The sequence below is a fragment of the Rhynchophorus ferrugineus genome, unplaced genomic scaffold, assembly GCF_030347505.1.
Source record: "Rhynchophorus ferrugineus isolate W39M unplaced genomic scaffold, kcgeb_rfMv2 rfM10, whole genome shotgun sequence".
Classification (NCBI taxonomy): Eukaryota; Metazoa; Arthropoda; class Insecta; order Coleoptera; family Curculionidae; genus Rhynchophorus; species Rhynchophorus ferrugineus.
The window spans coordinates 5400942-5421348 of record NW_027472589.1 but is presented as its reverse complement, the minus strand read 5'-3'; the positions used below and the strand labels follow the sequence as shown (position 1 = coordinate 5421348).

The window sequence follows — 20407 nt, the reverse complement described above, 5'->3', positions numbered from 1 at the left end:
AGTTACATACACACGGAATTATATAGGGTGAGGCAAAAGTGCCGCTATCATTTTGATTCGATCTTGGTTATGTGACATTGTATTGTGCAGACGTCCAAATTTTATTATGGATAAATATATGCCACAAGAACGAGCAGAAATTGTGTCAATGGTAGCTAAACCTTTGCCCCACCTTATATATATGAACTTCATGGAGTTTTCAGTCTTCGTGCCGCGACATCACACCGCCAAACCTCATCTGTCATCTAACAGAAACGGCGAAATAACAATAAAAGCGGCGAACCGCGGTCGTGAATGGGAAAAGAGACACCCCCGTCCCCTATCACCCTCCCCCTCACAAACGCAGACACGTTCCCGACCCCTCTCTGAAAATTGAAACCTAAAAAATGCAGGAGCGAACAAAAAAAAATACACCGAACCGAAAAACGCTCATATAACTAGGCCAGCCTGGTGACTCGGCCCCATCAATCAGACGCTACGGCGAAGGGTCGCAGAGGTGGAAGAGATTGAAATTTCCGCGGTGGGCGCGGTGACATTGGGCGGTCGGGCGGCGCGGGCGCTGGGAGGGAAATCTTGGGAATAGTTTTCGGCGAGGAAGGGTTGCTTTCGTTGCCGCATCCGCGCCAGAATGGAGAAATTAATTATCGTCCCATCAAATTAAGTCCCTACCGGGGACGAGATTGGAGCCGGGCCTGGCTGGAAGGCTGTTGCGGAAGAAACCCGTTCAAAATAAGCGCGTTATTTATTAAAGCGCGAGGCCTTTATCGTCGTTGCCGGAGGTGAGAATTAATTTGTGTCGCTTATTTTTGATGGCGAGTGATTACTTTATACGGGGAGTTCGGTAATATTAATTGCTCTAATCAGCTGAGAATATCTATTAAAAAAAAGTATATCAACCAAATGATGGGAGATGAGAACAACAATGAAAAGTATTTAACTTTTATTAACTTTCTTTCTCATTATGATAAATGATAATGATCTAAAATCATCCTGGGACGACATAAAAGATAAAAGAAATGCAAAAGTCCAAGTTGGATGAAGCATCATCATCAATTCATAGCCGGCCGGCTTGGTTGGCGCAGTGGTAAAGGCGACAGCGAATCCTGCTCCAAAAAGGAAAACGATACCAGTTACGCTAGTAACCAGGCTGGGTAAGACCGGATGTCTTCTGGGAAGATTTCTAAAGTTGGTCACTCGCCAGTCGGTAGGCTTAATGCTGAGGACCGTGGTTCGGGGCCCACGTTAAACTTTAGGCCCAGTCCAGATAAACCCATAGTTGGTAAAAGGAGACTTTAAAATATATATATAGAATCACAGCCGGCGGAGTGTATTCTTCTTCTAATGACAGAAGAGCTGAATGAGGTTTATGGTACGCCTGCATCTTTTTTGGTTGCTTTTGTTTATAACTGGGTAACTGTGTTTAATATATATGTCCATCCGTCCATATAATGTCCGTCCTTTGGTGGCTACTACTTCCAAAACTATTAACTATTAACAAAATCCATGATCCAAAGATTGGCGAGTTAAAACGATGTAACATACATGAAATAGTTGAAGCGATAGTTACACTGCAAGTTATAATGCACAAAGAATTGGGATTGAAAAACACTTCGTTCAATTGAGTGTCGTTAAATTGATTGAATTTATTTCCAATACTATTTTTGTGGAGTCCTTCTGTTTGTGCGACTTTCTGAGGCATCACTTGATTGTAAAAGAAATATGAGCACGACACAAAGTGGTCACTTGGTGAAAATGTATACTTTTCATTTTCTGTGTGAAACGAACGAGAATTCGTTTCTCAGTCCAAAATAATATACACTTGTGTAATTAGTTCTTCCACCTTTTCCTGTTTTTTATTTAAGGTAGTACTATATCATATAATAAGTAAAAATGAGTACATTTGAAATAAAAAATTTTACAGCATAGTTTACATCTAACAACGAATCCAGTGAAAAAAAAGATATTTTCTTGGTGCTAGTCATGCTAAAAAATTAGCAGTTCAAAGGTTATTTCAGTTTAAATCTGTAGATGTTATTATTGATTAAGAAAATGTAAAAAAAGTTTTGAAAAGTCGTTTCCAAAGCGTTTTACTATGGAGTTAAAGAATTCGTAACAAAAGGTGAAGGCCACTGATGTGTTGTATGTGCGTGTGCCTTGTTAGACGGTAATTTTCTTTGGCTTAACACCAACCAAACTATATTACACCCAACTTCTTCTTTCGCCCAACGGAAATTCGCACGATCCCGCCTGGAACTTTCTCACGTGACGTGCCCGGGAACTTTCTCCCCCATCGTCCCCCCAGAGTTGATACCCGAACGCCCCCAGCTTGTAACGTTTAACGCCCAATTTCGAACTTGTTTCTCTCGGCCGCTAAATCATTTAAGAAGATTTGCCGCGTCTCTGGGGCCCCGACTGGTCGGGATCCCGTTCCCGCGTCACCTCTCCTAAAAGGATTTGCATTTTTCGCCTGTTTACCAGAAAAATGTGCCGGCAATGAGTTATATTGTTTACGAGGCATCGGGGGAGGTGCCGGGGCGACAGAGCTTATGCCGGTAATCTTTTCGCGAAGTTTGACGTTGTTTTCGTTATATATAGTTCGAAGTTGTTGATGAGTTTGACGGGTATTCAGGTCGGCACTTCATCCCTTTTTGTGCGCTTCGGAAACTGTGACATGATCGATAAATACATTCGTTTAGTCTTTAAATTAAAATTGAATGATACGAGGATCCGTTTGACGTTTCCAGTTGGAAGTTTCCTTTTAACCATAACTAGCATTGGGAACTATCGTCTGCAAATAGTCGAAACAGTCGATAGTCAAAAAACTAGCGACTGAAAATGTACGGTTCGACTGTTTTTTTTATTCGTGATGTCAGACGAAGATATACGAACCCTTTCCTATATAAATTGTGAGAGAGGAAAGGACGGAGATAATTGCTTGGGGCAGTTAATTTTATATGTGCTTATATTTTCCAACGGTAGTGTAAGCGAGTATACTCTTTCACGTACTAACTTTAAAAAAGAAAAGGAGAAAAATAATTACTGAACACTATTAACATGCAATTAATAATTTTATTTTAAAGGAATCAGAATAACTTTTATATCTTAATGTTCTGTGGATCTGTAAAAAGTAATGGAATTTTTCTATGGAATGGAATATAACACAAATGTTTCATCGTATTTTAATATGTTAATTGCTATTAAAGATGTACAATAACCATAAATACTAAATAAAAATCATACCTGATATTGAAACAAACTAATCCATGACATCATAAAAAATGATCGCATAATAACTACTAGAGATTTTTAAATAAAGTAAATGCACTATTTATTATTGAAAGAAAATATTTTTTAACAAAAATCGAGAGAGTAATCGAACTATTACCTATTATTGCCATAAAAATACTCAAAAGTATTTTACTATATCATTCACAATTTTAATCTTTTTACCCTATTACATTAACAATCTTGAAAAATATCGTTCCAAAATGCTGCTATATTAATATACAATATATTGTTATTTGCAAGCAAATTACCAAGAAAATCATAAAACTATATATATTACATATAAATCTATGTAAGCATAAATTGGGTACATTATTGTTAAGGTCGTGGCTAGGACGACAGAGCCAGAACGTTAAAAATCAGTCGAATGAAACTAGTAGAACCAAAAATAGTAACTAAAAGTACACGACTGAAACAGTCGATAGTAAATAGTAACAAAATCAGTGGGACCGAAAATAGCGACTGAAACAGTCAATGGGAAAAATAGTAAAATCAGTCGAACCAAAAATAGCAATAGAGAAATAACAATATAGAAATAGCAAAAATAGAAACAGTCGATAGTAAAAACAATAGTTTAATTTTTAATACTTTAATTTTCTTTTAATTAATTTAGTAAATTACTGTCTTTTCACAACTAGGGCTTGAAGATTGTACATATTTTAACAAATTATCTATGGAGTATCGATTCATTCATCAACTAAACGGTTCGAATTTCGAATCCTAGTGTTGATTGACGATCTACCGTACCCAACGAGCTCAATTGACCGGAAAACGGCAGAGATCCGGAAAATAAAAGGCCGATCGGTCGGAAAATCATTGGATAAGCCCAAATACTTACCGTAACCCTTCCCCGCGGGAATATTGCCGTTCGGTTCCAGCCGATCCAGGAATTCGTCGCTGTAACCGTTGTAGGGCAGCTTGCCGTGATGGTGGTTGTGTTCCTCTGCCTCCTCTTTAGATATAGCTGTAACAAAGACAAACATTTTATTATTTTAAATAAATGTGATAATTGTAAATAAATGTGGTAATTGTAGATGAAGTTTGAGTGTTCGGAATGCTGAATATACCATTTTCATAAACCCCATGATGATGCAGTAGGTAAAGTTTGTGAAAAGGCCGCCAAAGTACCATTAAATAATCAATATTATCAACCAATTGTGGTTGAAAACAGTTTTATTAACACGAATTTAAGATTTATTATATGAGATTTGTATGAAATTTAAATGTGAACTGCCAAGAGATAGAATCACAGTGTATCGAAACAGGTCTATCTAAACTGGTAAGCTTAACATCCACTGTAGTCTGCTACTGCTTTAATTTTCTTCCAATTATCAATTTCTCAATTTCATTCAAGTTTTATTACTTTTATTTTAAGTTTTGCCCTATTCTCTACCGTTACATATTATATGTATTTATTTTATCTTCCTCATCATCATCTTCAGTTATTACAATTTTATCTCACAGATAAATATTTCACTATAAAACAAGATGATGAACTCACTAAATGCCATCCAATATTGTGGCGACCGCCACGACCCTTTAGGCCACCACGAATTCACCAACAACGAGTACAAAGGATGGCAACGCTGGTGGATTGGTACCATGTAGTTCCAGGCTATAAAATACCATCCTCCTACTTCCTCTACCTAACCTAATATCCTGTCAAATCTCCCGTCGACCACATGTATAATTTAATATTAAAATAAACAGTATTTCTTCAGCTAGTGTTTTCAGTTCTCGTGCAAATTCCTTCCAAAAATAGTAGTGAGTGTTCTAACAAATAATCGCAGCGGCAGCCACACATTTCGACCGACTGACCGACACGACGAACATTCCTACAATATATTCAGGAGTTTCCCAAGGCAGTGTACTAAGTCCGATATTGTTTATATACAGCTAAACTATCGACACCAGAAATCAGTATTGTGGCAACATATGCAGACCACAGAACCATTCATTTCACCAAGATCCAATAACAATATCAAAGGACATTTTGATAAAATACAACTGTCGCTGAAGACATGATGTATTTAAGCAAACGAAACAAAATCTACTAAGGAAACTGTTGTCTGCGTTGAAGAACATGGCCACTAATGAATATCAATAATTGTCGACTCCCCCAGGTAGAAAATACTAAATATTTTGGCATGCATCAGGAACTTGCTTGGAAACAACTTGGACTTAAACTATATCAAATACTAGCGACCCGCCCCGGCTTCGCACGGGTGCAATGCTGATACTAAATTAAATACACTACAGAAAAAATATGAACGTTGTATATAAAAACATAGCCGCCCGCGCTCCGACTTTGCACGGGCTAAAAATATATATGCCTATGTCACTCAATGAAAACATGATTAAAATCGATCCAGTATTTTTGGTTCATTCATTACTGCCCTTGGCCTATACGCATTAAATTTGGAGTAAAACAATTCCTCTTCCCCTATACTTACTATGAAGATTTCCTGCTATCTTTGGAATATCTAAATTCATACAATTTTTATTACATTACACATTTTTAAACGCAAATTTTAAATTTGTAATATCTCCGAAAATATTTGTTTAATTTACATGCTGTAAGGAACCATATTGATCTATATTAATTGCACACTGTATTTAAGGTACTTAATTCGATAAGGATTAATGCCGTATTGCTTAAAATAGCTTCGTAAATAAGCCATTTTCTCACGTAAAAAGTAAACAATAAAAATGGTTAATGTGGGTTATCCCTAAAAGATAAACATATACCATCGCGGACTTTTTTGTAGACCTTTTTATGGTGTACAATACTGTAGTACAATAATTTGATCTAACTCGTAGGGTTAGGCAGCGTTTTTGCTAATTGCTAAATAAGCCTAAAAAAATAGGTTAATTTACGACATCACGTTAGAAACCTCTAAAATTAGTAATGTTGCCTTAGTATATTATGCATGTATTATACATATAAACCTTCCTCTTGAATCACTCTATCTGTTGAAAAAAACCGCATCAAAATCCGTTGCGTAGTTTTAAAGATTTAAGCGCACATAGGAATACAGGGACAGAAAAGGCGACTTTGTTTTATACTATGTAGTGATATTGTTAGTCGAAAGTTAAGGTTATATATTAAGTTGCCACCAAGATATCGCTGTATGAATCAATACTTATAGTCTATTCAAGGTTTATTTGTACATACGTCATCAAGATGTTTAATGTATTGTATCATGTATTATTTTAATTAAAAAGAGACACAATGCTATCTGATTAGTTCGAACACGTAAACGACTGAGCCTGTTAAAGTCATACAGTTTACAGACAGTTATAACTCTAATCTATTAACTATTGTGGCTATATAATTACACAGTCATAAAATAACAAAAAAAAAATTGATCCAAGATAATACTTAAAATGAAACACACGACAAAGACATCAAGACAAAATATACTACTTGTCTAACAAACAAACGGTAACTTTATGAACGAACGGAGGTGGAGATGGATAGCCATTATCAACTTTTATTGTGGGCTGTTCTCCATACCACCTCCTCCTCATCCTCCTACACTCATTCGCACCCCCTTTTTGATTGAACCTTTTTTCATCGGGCTCCCTCCCAGACGAAAGATCAGATTTCTATGGGAAAATTCGCAATTTTCGGTCGGGCTATTTGTCCACGTCCGCGAATATCGTTCGACTACAAACTGCCTTCGTCGAGAAAAACGTGACTGGTTTACCGGAGGAGGATCGCCTACGTACGGAGGTTATGGAGGAATTATCTCATTCGACATTTCGTTTGGAGTTTTAGGGTGATTTTCTCCTTTCGCTCGTTCTGTTATTAGTGTTTGTATCACATTATTTCGTCACACATTATGAATACTTTAAAATTAAAATATTTATCATAGTAATAACGACATTAATTTATCTTATAGTAGTTACTTCAGTAATTTAATTGTCGAATAATAACAGTAATATCTGCGAAATCCCTATATCGAGCTTCTTTGGGTATCCAACACATAGCTGTTAAAAATTCATGATATTCTACGTATAAGCTTGAGTTATATTGTGCTAAGAGTGGTACTACTTTTGTTATTTTCAAAACAATGAATCAAAAACAATTTCATGTTTTTATTTTACACTGCTTCTACTTCCTTTATACTGCTTACACTGATCTTCTTCTTCTACACTGCTGATGGGAAAAAATACCGTTCAAGCGAAGCAATGGCTTGAAAAGTGTTATAAGGACTCCGCTCCATCACAAACTTTTGTTTTGCTGACTTCATTTATGGCTGTAGAGACATCGATGATGCAGGACGTAGTGGACGTCCAAATGAGGTGGTAACGCCAGAAAACATAAAAAAGCCACAAAATCGTTTTGAATGATCGAAAAGTGAAATTGCGTGAGTTAGATAACATCGTAAATATATCAAAAGAACGTGTTGGTTTTATATTGCATGCGCATTTGTCTATGAGAAAACTCTGTTCAAAGTGAGTGCTGCGTCTGCTCACTGTTGACCAAAAACAAGAACGTGTTGATGATTCTGAGCAGTGTTTGGTCGTGTTTAAATGCAACAAACTAGAATTTTTGCGTCGATATGTGACAATGGATGGGACATGGATCCATCACTTCGCTCTGGAATCATAACGATCGTCATTTGAGTGGACAGCAACTGGCGACAGGCCTGTTTTGAAGAAAAATATAAATCGTTCTACTATTGTTGTATCGAAATGTTAGAGCGGCGCTGGAATGATTGTGTGGCTCGTGTTTCCTTTTTATTACATGTTCCTTTCGGCGAAGTTTGGCATCAAGATTAATTATTTAGCTGGATTTATGGAGTATTACTTATTGTTATTGAACGAATTCTCAAGATCTTTTTATCCTACAATCTTCTTTATATTAAAAAGATACTTATGATCATTTTTTTTTCAAGTAACACTTTGATTACCTAAATTACAAGTTATCCTTACCTGGGCTGAACACTAACAGATAACATATACCTTCATAGAGGGTCTTCCACTAAAATGGGACATCTTGTATCGAACGACAGCTTCTGACCAAAGACCTTTCACCGGCGCCTCTTCATTGATTGATTCCGCCAATTAATCCGCTTTCCTCCGGCTCGTTCTCGACAGCGTCAATCCTCGAGTCGCGTCCATTTTATCCGGAGATCCAAAAAGACTCCGGATTTATGGGGTGCTCGTCCACGCACAATTTGTCGTCGTCACGGCCGAGACAAACGAGCGGGGACAGTGACAAATCGGCGTGGGCGACGTGCCGAACCATTTTGATCGCGGTCTTTTGATACGTCACCGTCCGGCGGCCAGGACTTCGGGGGTCCAGAGGTCGGAGACGACACACTTGCAGAAATTTCGATCTGCATGAGGTGCGGTGGCAGCTGGTGCTCGTCATTTATACATATTTCAGGTTTTTGGGGCCACGTGAATGAATGTAGACCTCGGTCTCCGCTTTCCCCCTTCGATAGATCTATCTTTTCCGGACGTCATTTTTTTATTATTTAATTAATATATTGTTACTAGTCGTTTCCGTCTAACCTACAATTTGTCTTTATGATAACTTAAATCTAGGTATATAACTAGGAGGACCCATCGGCCCCATCTCAGTCTCTGGTGAAATAATGTTTATACATGTCACTGCTGAATTTTTTAATGTATGCCACCTCACTACACAAGATCAGATGGTTTGATTCTTTTGAGTCTGTGTCCTGTTCTGGTGGTATCCAAAAGTTGTAATATTTCAATATTCGTGTGAGAATGGGGTCTTTCCTCATGCCCCCTTGCAATGATGCCCCCTTGATTTTTTGACTGACTGTGGGTATCTGAAGGTCTCGATGTAGATAATCAGTCCTATAGTATTTCGGTGTACCCACAATACCTCTCAGGACTTTGTTCTGAAAAATTTGTATTTTATTTATGTTACTCTTTGCAGAGCATCCCCATAATTGAACTCCGTATGTCCATATAGGTTTCAATATTTGCTTATATAATTAGCCAGTACATTTTCCTATATTTCAACTCCAGTTCTTTTCTTTTCTTCTTTATATGTTCCTTCCAGCGAAGTTTTCCATCGAGATTCATTCCGATATATTTAGCGTTGTTGCTATATGGAATGATAGTATTATATAATGGTTTTAATTGGTTAATTTATTATGGGTGCTTGTACGGTCTGTTTATAGGCGAAGTGCACATGTACATATTTACTATCATTAATATAAACTAAAAATGATTATATGAAAATCTCAACACTAGAACGCCTACCAACATCTTGGAAACAAATGCAGTCAATCACGCAGAATGTACGTATACCCGAAATCAAGTACCACAAATCGAGTATATAAGCCGCTGATGGCAACGCAGTGTAAAAAGAATAGAGCAAAAGGAAGCAACACCTGAAGATGGACAGAGATTGGGGATTCTGCCGAAACGCCATTAAGACATTAAGGGAACCAAACACGGATAAAAACTCGGCATACTGCTGTAAAATGTAACACTCACATAAGCATATATAAGAACTTGCATGAAAAATTCTGCCAAAATGCCGTCCAGTCTCTTTCCACTGTAATAATCAAAGGGTGTGAGTATTGGTTGCTCTTGAAATGATGATTTTGATAGAGTTTTTTAGGCTCAAGTAAAACCATTAAGGGATATCGCTGCCTATATGAACAATAACAACAATCGTTTAGTTATATAGTGCAAAACTGTGAAGTTCTATTACCCTTTCCAAGTAACCAGTTATGAATTTAATAAGCACTCACTGAATAAATAAATTGAGAGTGATATGTTAGTAATATTTGATGATATTATAGCTGGAAATGAGATATCAGATCAACCAAGACATTGTAATTTAAAATTGAATGAATATGTTATTATTATTGATAATTTATTACCAAAAATATTTTTAAGAAATAAATTGAACCGACTTCAAAATAAATAAATTACGAACCCACTAAAAATAATCAAACTTTTTTTAAGATTTTTAAGACACTATATATCATAGCTATATCATTCACAAATATTTGGGTATGAGAAAGCTCTAAGCAAAGAGGGTGCCGCGCGAGCTCACTTTTGGCCAAAAACAACGACGAGTTGATCATTTGGTGTTTGCAAATGATCAAGCGTAATAAACCCGAGTTTTTGAGTCGATATCTGACAATGGATGAAAGGAGGCTCCATCATTTCACTCCGAAGTCCAATCGACAGTCATCCGAGTGGACTGCACACGATGAACCCGCTCCAAAGCGTGGGAAAACGCAAAAAAATTGTTTTACTATCGTAGACCGGGGATTTTTCAATTGGCCTGTTATATTCACAATCAGGTGCCTAAATGAAGCATCAAATTAATCAAGAGTCTTGGTTCCTTTTAATCTATGCTTCTTTATATATGATATAAACCCACAACCCTATGTTCAATATGTATATTGCGGTAAATTAACTATAGTTACACCAATAATGTTTACAAGAAGCGAACTAAACTGAAGTTTATTTATAAAATTATATTACGAAAATGACAAATTGTTAATGTTCAAGAAGGCGCCAGATATCTGCATCTTTAAATGAGGACATTGGCATCACGTCACCCCAATATTATTCTATTAATCGAATTTTGGATCACATAGTGGTGTAGGTCTGTATGTTTATCGTCTATACTTTTTTCTATGAATAAAGTCCTTCCATTTTTGTCCTCTGTCCTTTTGATCTTCTAAATTTTTCTACTACTTCTATTCTCTGATACATTTCGACGAAACGGTCGAAAATAAATGTAACATATGCAATCAGTCCTGTGGTAATTTGGTTATTTGAATTGTATTTACATTACGTACCCACCATCAAATTCCGTATGTCCATATAGGATTCAACACTTGCTTGTTAATTGTGATTTTTTTCCTATTCACCAAAATATTGCACTATACTGTAACTCAAGTACTTTGCTTTTTATTCTTACATGTTCCTTCCGGCCAGGATTTGCATGAAAATAATATTCCGAGTATTATTTACTGTTATTGGTGCTTGTGCGATCTAATTGTTCGTGAATCACATAGGCACAGATTTACTTTCGTTAATTTTTATTTTCGAAGTTTGGGATTAATCTTTTACGCTCACTTGCATTTTGTAATTTTGTGTGCCTTCTTCGCTTTTGCCTCCGACAGCAAGAGTCGCAATATCATCAGCAAATGTGTTGTACGTAAAATTATCTGTAGCTTATGAACAAGGTCTCTATAAACAAAACCCTCTATAACCCTAAAAACCGTCTATAACAAAATGTAATATCATATAAAAAATGTCAAAGTACTCCAACGTCAATGCTGACCCCGTGGAAAGTCGCAAACAATGTGAGTTTTCGTCCACCATCACCAGGTTGGTTACGTATCGAAGAATGAAGATGAAACTGGTGAAATCGATGAATGATGTAAATTGTGCGTCGTTTTTCATCAATACTTACGCCACTATTATCAGAATCTCAACATTACGCTCTAGCTTTATTAGCAGACTCACACAAATACCCAATTCAAACAGTACACACGTTCTTTTATGTTAATCATCTACGAACCACGTCCACCTCCTGGACCTAGTTCTAACTGAGGCGAAACTTTCATTTTCAGCTCGTAACTAATTAATCAACCGCCACCTCCTCTTCCTCCTTCACCTCCGCCGCCCCGTCGAAAGCCGTAGCAGCATAGGAGCGGCCACATAACGCGGTCGCCAGGCTCGTGCGGAACGTTGCCGCCGCCGCCGCCGGGGGGGCACCTGGGGATTCCGCGGCATTGGGTGCGTCATCGTCGCCCTCCCGATCGATATCGGGGTCACAGTTCGGAGCGGGGCCGCTCCCGGACTGGGGGGAAATGGGTCACGGCAATCCGGACGATTTCCAGTAGACGGCGTTTTTCTGAGCGGCCCCGGGTCCGTCCGCGCGCGTTGTTTGCCTCCGACCGAGTCTCGAGCTCATTGTCATCATCCACACTGAATTAATATCAAGAATAAACGTTTTGTCCCTTTTTTATGTATCGTTCTGATTACAATCTGTAATCTGAGGGAGGAAAATGTAAACCAAAAAGTCAGCTCGCGCGGCACCCACTTTGCATTTGAGCTTTCTTATACCCAAATATTCGCGAATGATATACACGTTCAGTTGATATCTTTAGAGTGACTGCTATTTCATTCAGTTTCAAGTTACGGCCATTCAAGATTTTTTAAATGTTTTCGTCGGTAACAACCTCTTTTGGGCGTCCACTGCGTTCACCGTCTTCGGTGCTCATTTCACCATGTCTAAACTTAGCATACCAATCCTTGATGGTTGATTTTTCTGGGGCAGTGTCCGGAAACTCGGCATCAAGCCAGGTTTTTGCTTCAACTGTATTTTTTCCCTTCCAAAAGCAATATTTTATCAACACGCGAAATTCCTTTATATCAATTTTTTTCACAATAACAAAAGTTGCTTAACTGAAAATGCTATAATTCACAAACTAATAATTCGACAGCTGTCAAATTTATACACGCATCTTTTGAGGGTTAGGGCTAACTAAAAACATATGTGTCTGGGGGGGGGGACTTTTCAATTTACCTGTTATTACACAAAAATTTTAGGCCTAAAAAATCTTCCTCCGTATAAACTTTAGCCGTGTCAAATTTTCTGCCTCCAGATACCCAGGTTTTCCTTAAGAAGGCAGGCAATATTTTCACTAAGCCGATTAATATCTAGAAGAAGATATATGCTACCACCGTCATTCTCTTATAGATCTAGTTTCGTTTTTATTAAGATAATATTGGGAAAACTGTGCCGTCCCTCTTATACCATCTAACGGTATTAATGTATTTAATTCTAGTAGCACCATCTATGCGTCAGGACGGGGAATTTTCAATCGACCTGTTTTATGGTGGAATCGGATTGGTATGGTATACTAGCAGCTGCTAAAACCAAATGAAACTATTAACATTTGAGCCAAGAATTGCGTCAAAATGATCGGAATACAAACAAAGAGACAATAATATTATTCTTCAGCATGACAACGTTCGCTCATATGTTGCAAAACCCGCGAAAACATACTAGGTAACATTAAAATGGGAGATCCACTCTACCTCCCATATTCTACAGGCGTTGATTCTTCTGATTACTAGTAGTTCCAATATATGAGTCGTTACCTGTCTTATGAAGATGACAAAAAATGGGTCGATTCGTAGATGGCCTCAAAAGAAACATCGTTGTTTCGATATGAAATTCGTAAATTGCCTGAAATATGGAAAAAAAACAGCGGCTCTCGATGGAAAACATTTAAATTAAAAGATTAAAAATAAGGAGAAAATCGAATGTAGACTAATACAGAATAAACATCAACAAAGTGAACATAAGTGAAACCGCAAGCGCTTAAATTGTTTTCTATTAGAGACACCAGCTCCTCTCGACCTCCTGCGACGGTTTCTTTGTCCCGTGCCGCTCCCGACCGCCAAATCCCGGAGACAAGTGTTTTTGCGACAGTTTAATTAAGAACGACCCCTCCACTTCTCCCCTCCTACTCAATATTCCGCCAGAGTTCCCGAACTTGCGGGAGTGCCGCTCTGCTCCCGTCGTCCCGAGACGAATCTGATTAGATCTGTCCATCAGAAAGCCGTCGGCTGGATTTAAATCCGTCATTAGGACTTTTTGAGTACATACAGAGGATGAGGACTGAGACGATTTCCGAGCCCTCCAGAGTTTAGAAACTTACTCTGGACTTGAGGGTCGTTAGGACAACCACGCGTTTCGAGTGACGGTTAGAGTTTGATTCGACACTGTCGAGTGGGAAGCAATCAACGACCGGTGCGGGGATTTCCCGAATGATATCAAGCCGTTTGGGGTGAAATTAGAGAGAATATCTCAGGAACCGAAATGTTTTGGACTTTAAATGCAAGGAAAGTCTAATTTAACTATTGTGGTCTAGAAAATGTTAGATTTTCAGGACACGGAACGACAAGTCTCAGTGAGTTACCACTTTTTTATCTTGTATTATCTATCGCAGGTATTTTAACTTTTGCACTTGCTTTAACTGATATTTAGATGATATTTATAATAGTCAGTAATCAATACTTTGGTCTTCTCATCATTAATTATCAAGTCATATGGCTCGGCAGTGCGAATAACTATATCATGAAGATGCTAGAAACCTCACCATCTGTACCAGCGAATACAGTGCCATCGGTCAAGAAGTTTGCAGCATCATAACAGGTCATTTGGAAAGTCCCGGCCTGACACATAGATGGCGCTGCTACGATCAATTTGACAGCTGTCGGATCATTAGTTTGTGAAAAAATACAGTTGAAGCAAATACTTGGCTTTATGCCGATTTTCCGGACATTGCCTCAGGAAAATCAACCATCAAGGATTGGTATGCTAAGTTTAGACGTGGTGAAATAAGCACCGAATACGGTGAACGCAGTGGACGCCCAAAAGTGGTTGTTACCGATGAAAACATTTAAAAAATTCACAAAATGATTTTGAACGACCGTAAATTGAAATTGATTGAAATAACAGACACTCTAAAGATATCAACTGAACATATATCATTCACGAATATTTGGGTATGAGAAAGCTATGTGCAAAGTAGATGCCGCGTGAGCTCAGCAGTGTTTGAAGATGCTCAAGCGTAATAAACGCGAGTTTTTGCGTCGATATGCGACAATGGATGAAACATGGCTCCATCATTTCACTCCGAAGTGTTGCACACGATGAACTCGCTCCAAAGCGTGGGAAAACGCAACAGTCGGCTGGCAAAAATCTTGAAAATGAAGGACCATCAACAGCGACTATTATATAGCGTTATTGGACCATTGGAAGGACGAAATCGCCGAATTTGAAGAAAAAGAAAGTGCTGCTTCACCAAGATAATGCACCGTGTCACAAATCAGGGAAAACGGTGGCAAAATACATGAATATTCTCCAGATCTGACCACCAGCGACCATTTCCTGTTCTCAGATCTCAAAAGAATGCTCGTTGGGAAGAAATTTTCGTCGAAAGAAGAGGTGATCGCCGAAACTGAGGCCTATTTTGAAGCAAAGGACAAATCGTACTATAAAAGTGGTATCAAAAAGTTGGGTGGTCGATATAATCAGTTGAAGGGAATTGTGTTGAATAAAAGAAACTAATTTTGTCAAAAAATGTGTTTTATTATGGTAGGCCGGGGACTTTTCAATTGACCTGTTACAAAACATATTCTCTTTCGTCTGACTGATACAGTGATGGTAGCATACTTTTTTCGATATCACTCCTATAACACTCACAACCCTCAGTCCCTACATTCTCCGACGTCAAAGTTTCCAGTTTTAAGTAATATTTCTGATATCTGGAGCCAAACTTTTTTACAATTTCCTCCGTGACGTAAACCGTGTACGCGGGCATCCTCTTTTGTTCCTTTTCGCCCCCCGAATCTATGACGGTAGCGCAAGAAACGATAAAACCCGTCGCCAGACCAACGAGAATCCATAAAAATGCGAATAAAGAGTATTTTTTTGTTTTTCTTTTCTCGCTCTGACATTTCTCAGACCCGAGAACCCCATTGACCCCGGGAGAGATTCCGTTCGGAATTTTATCTGTTTTATATGTATCAGCGTAGTTTTCGTGAGGTCGAATCAGTATCGGCGCTTGGTCGTTAAAAAGACGCCGTTTTCATCTGAGTAATGGCGTTTTACGGTCATAAGGACTTATTTATTCAGTTCCCGAGATCTTTATCCGAAGTTCCCGTTATTTTATAGCATCGTCTTGGCTATTGTCTCGGAAGGAATAGAGATGTTAAGCTTTTTACCTCGATGTTTTTTAAATCTATAAAATATGTTGTAAATATCAATGGAAACAAAAACCTGATTTTTTCTTTACATTTCAGTGTGATTTGGTTTGGTTGTTTGGCAAAGAACACCTAAAATTAAGTGAAAAAGTTAGAAAATTACGTACTGAAAGCTTATACGTCAGCGGAAATATTAGTGAAAATAATCATGAGTTTCGGTTCCAAGAGTTCCAACTGAGCATTGAAAGAAAACTAGTTTTACGACAAAAAAAACAAGACTAAACTCTTCGTGAAGATGTATGAAAACATAATCTTGTATAAATCGCTAAAAAAAACGTGTATTATTTTCAAAATGATATTCAAATACCACACCAAATGGAAACAAGTGTTTGAAAACATCGAAATTGAGTCATCCTAGTCCTTGGAGCATATTTAGTCCCTTACTTCCTCAAATTATTCCAGGTTCTATAGAATACGGTATGAATAGTGTAAGAGACAACATAGAAATCTATTATAAACACAAGTTTTGTATAAATAAAATGCAGGAATACTTATAAACGTAGTCACAAATAAATAATTTAAAAACAAGAAGATAATAAAATATAAGGCGTAAAATATGGACAGTTTAAGATGCATAAATTAACGAGTAGCTGTAGAAAGAAATTAGTATATAACGTTAATAGCCTTAATTATATATACAGATAATTCGTCAGCCGCTCAAGGTTTTTCAACTGGAGATGTTGTTCCATGGATCCCTCTAGGCCAAAGAACCGCCTGGAGAGCGCACCCTTGGTAGTCGACCAGGATGTGTCTGATGTTCAGCAGGGATCTGATTACAGATGGGTGGGTTTTCTCCCTCTTGAAGAAGAAACTCATGAGTCAATTTGCAGTGGCCTATTCGAAGTCGGGAGAAGATACCTAATTTGCGCCTACCAATGTCACGAATGTTAAGATCCTGACAAAATTCTTTTGTTACTTCACGTAGTTTATTATTAGCCATCAAATCACAGTTTAATTGATCTAACTTTTTATAAACTGCCGTATAATGCGAATTTAGGTCTCTGTTGCAATGAAGAAGGTTCTCTGAAAGCGATCCTTCCTTCCTCCCCGCAAGATGATCAGCCTTCTCATTACCCTCAATTCCTGTGTAAGATGGATAAGTGATATTTTTGCTGCTATTGTAAATAATGGTTTAGCTCTCGGATGCACATTATCAGTGAACGATGTGTCTGTACTGATCCAAAACTCTCCAGGGAGCTCATGGATATATATATATATATATATATATATATATAAATTTTTTATTGGTTCTGTTGGAATTTATTGGATTGAATAATTTAATAATAAAACAAATACCATAAGATGATCACAATAGCATCCACGTGTGATTCTGCTGTAATATGATCTTATTTGAAAAATGTCTAAAAGTAAAAAAACCACCACCTATCGAACCCAATTATGAATCTAAACTATCCTCTAATCCACAGAAATACACACATACAAATCCATCAAAATCGGTCTAACTGTTTAGGAGGAATTCAGTTACACACATACGGACAAAAAAATTATTATATACACACAGGATCATAAAAACATCTTCGGTGAATCCTCTGAAGAAATGTTATTAATTCCAACCGATTTCTCGTCAAGAGAAAGAACATCTTGCCTGTTTAATATTTGGGTTTATAATAATATGAAACAGGGACTCCTAAATATATTATGAAAACGTCACGTCACTCTCTAGCAATAACGTAGAGTAACCTCAAAGAACGCAAAAAAATAGACAACAAGAGGATTTCGTAATATCCCGCCGAAATATGAACAATCACGTACGTATGGCGGCCCCAGAATTACACTACCACTCACGCAAAGTAAAAGTGGTTCGTTCAATCTTGGAGAGTCCCCCATATTACAGTTTTGTCATTGTGTCTGTAAATGCTTTTCTAGTATACAGTCTTGTAGGGTAGGGTCCTTCGAGCTTCTGAAATATTAAGAGCAAAACTTTTATGTGCTAATATATTTTATTAAGCAGTATTTTGTCTTCATGGGACAGTTGGTCCTTACAAACAGAAAAGTGCCCATAATGATTATTGAAATAAATTCTGGTCAGATTTAAGTTATAATTTTTAGGATGAAGTTTTAATAACTGTTTAATGTTGTTCACTGACGTGTGACTGAAATGTAGTAACCATTTTAACTACGCCACATATATAGATATTTAAGTCTAAACTGTTGGAAGGTTAATTATTTGCACCAAAACATATTTAGAAATTTTTTGACTGGTGTAATATTTGTTGATGTGAGAGCCATATTCGCTGATACTTATGTTGAAGCTTTTAATATTCCTTAATATATACTTCGCAGAGATATATGGCATGAGAATTACTGAAGTAAGTACCAAAGTATTGACAATTGACAACGCTATCCACTTAGAGAGCACGAGTTCAAGTAGTTGGGATCTGAAAAAGAGGAGAAAAGAGTGAGACCTATTGCTGAAGAAATATGAACAATCGGCCAAGCTGTGGAAGCTTTCGCTTTATTAAGATGTTGTGTGTGGAAAAGAGGTAATATTCGAACGTTTCTCTTGCCAATCTTGCAGGATTATTCGCTGATACCTATGGTGAAGCTTTTAATATTCCTCAATATATACTTCGCACTGCAGAGATATATGGCATGAGAATTACCGAAGAAAGTACCAAAGTATTGACAATTGACAACGCTATCCACTTAGAGAGCACGAGTTCAAGTAGTTGGGATCTGAAAAAGAGGAGAAAAAAGTGACATCTATTGCTGAAGTAATATGAACAATCGGGCAAGCTGTGGAAGCTTTCGCGTTATTAAGATGTTGTATGTGGAAAAGAGGTAATATTCGAACGTTTCTCTTGCCTATCCTGCAGGATTATTCGCTGATACCTATGTTGAAGCTTTTAATATTCCTCAATATATACGTCGCACTGCAGAGATATATGGCATGAGAATTACCGAAGAAAGTACCAAAGTATTGATAATTGAGAAAGCTATCCAGTTAGAGAGTAAGTGCACGAGTTCAAGTAGTTGGGATCTGAAAAAGAGGAGAAAAAAGTGACATCTATTGCTGAAGTAATATGAACAATCGGCCAAGCTGTGGAAGCTTTCGCTTTATTAAGATGTTGTATGTGGAAAAGAGGTAATATTCGAACGTTTCTCTTGCCTATCCTGCAGGATTATTCGCTGATACCTATGTTGAAGCTTTTAATATTCCTTAATATATACTTCGCAGAGATATATGGCATGAGAATTACTGAAGTAAGTACCAAAGTATTGACAATTGACAACGCTATCCAGTTAGAGAGTAAGTGCACGAGTTCAAGTAGTTGGGATCTGAAAAAGAGGAGAAAAGAGTGAGACCTATTGCTGAAGAAATATGAACAATCGGCCAAGCTGTAGAAGCTTTCGCGTTATTAAGATGTTGTGTGTGGAAAAGAGGTAATATTGGAACGTTTCTCTTGCCAATCCTGCTGTATCGCTCTGAAACTTGGACACTGCTACGGTCTGGCATTTCTAAGTTTGAGGCTTTTCAAATGTGATGCTTAAAGCAAATTCTACATGTTTCCCACAAGTCCTGCGAGACCAATAGCAGCGTACTGATGATATTAAGTTCAATCACAACAAAAATACATATCAAATATAAATATACACATCGAATATATAATAATATCAATGTATATAGAATCTTTTACAATTTGGATAGCAAAATTTGTGATCAGACAACATGTTGTAAATTAAGGATTTTAAGAAGAATAAGTACTTTAATAAGGTTGATTGGACTATAAAACACATTTTTGTGGCATTCTAGTACAAATTCGAAGGAAAGTTTCGGATATTTGATTTATACAATGTTTCTGTCAGCCTGAACGTCGAACACTCTTTACTATTTACACAACAATAACAATAAGTAGATATTCTCGTCGGAGATGCCTCAAAACTAATTTCCATTTTATATTCACGTCAAACCGACTCGGACCAACTCGCTTAAAGCGTTCATTGTTTCATTTCGGGTACACTTGAAATGCAAAACCGACCGGGGACGAGCTCGCCGAAATGAAATCCTCAAGATTTCCATTAGTTATTAATACAATGTTGTGCGGATTATTCGTTCCGCGACCGAAAGAAAAGGAAAAACCTCGCGCCTCCTTCACGATTAATATTGATGCGATTCCATTAGGCGATCGGAGCCAATCTAATTTGATTAAAAACAGCCAGTCCCGCGTACTCAACAACTTAATTGAGATAGCGTCGGTGCGGCCGAATTAAGGTTGCTTCCCGTCGGGACGAGGCGCGACGGAGAAAAGCGTGTAGAGACTCCTGCCACGGCGGCGGTAAAAAAGAAATAAGCCAGTTA

The 20407-nt window shown here is 37.6% G+C and overlaps 1 protein-coding gene across 7 annotated transcripts in view; it reads right to left on the bottom strand.

Moving 5' to 3' along the window:
* Eip63E (cyclin dependent kinase Eip63E) overlaps positions 1–20407 on the bottom strand; it is a 204388-nt gene that overhangs the window by 23601 nt on the left and 160380 nt on the right. For all 7 annotated transcript variants that reach the window (XM_076415475.1, XM_076415477.1, XM_076415480.1 and 4 more), the window contains one exon: positions 4124–4249. In XM_076415475.1, coding sequence (XP_076271590.1) covers positions 4124–4249 — 126 coding nt within the window. The remainder of the gene's footprint in view (positions 1–4123; positions 4250–20407) is intronic.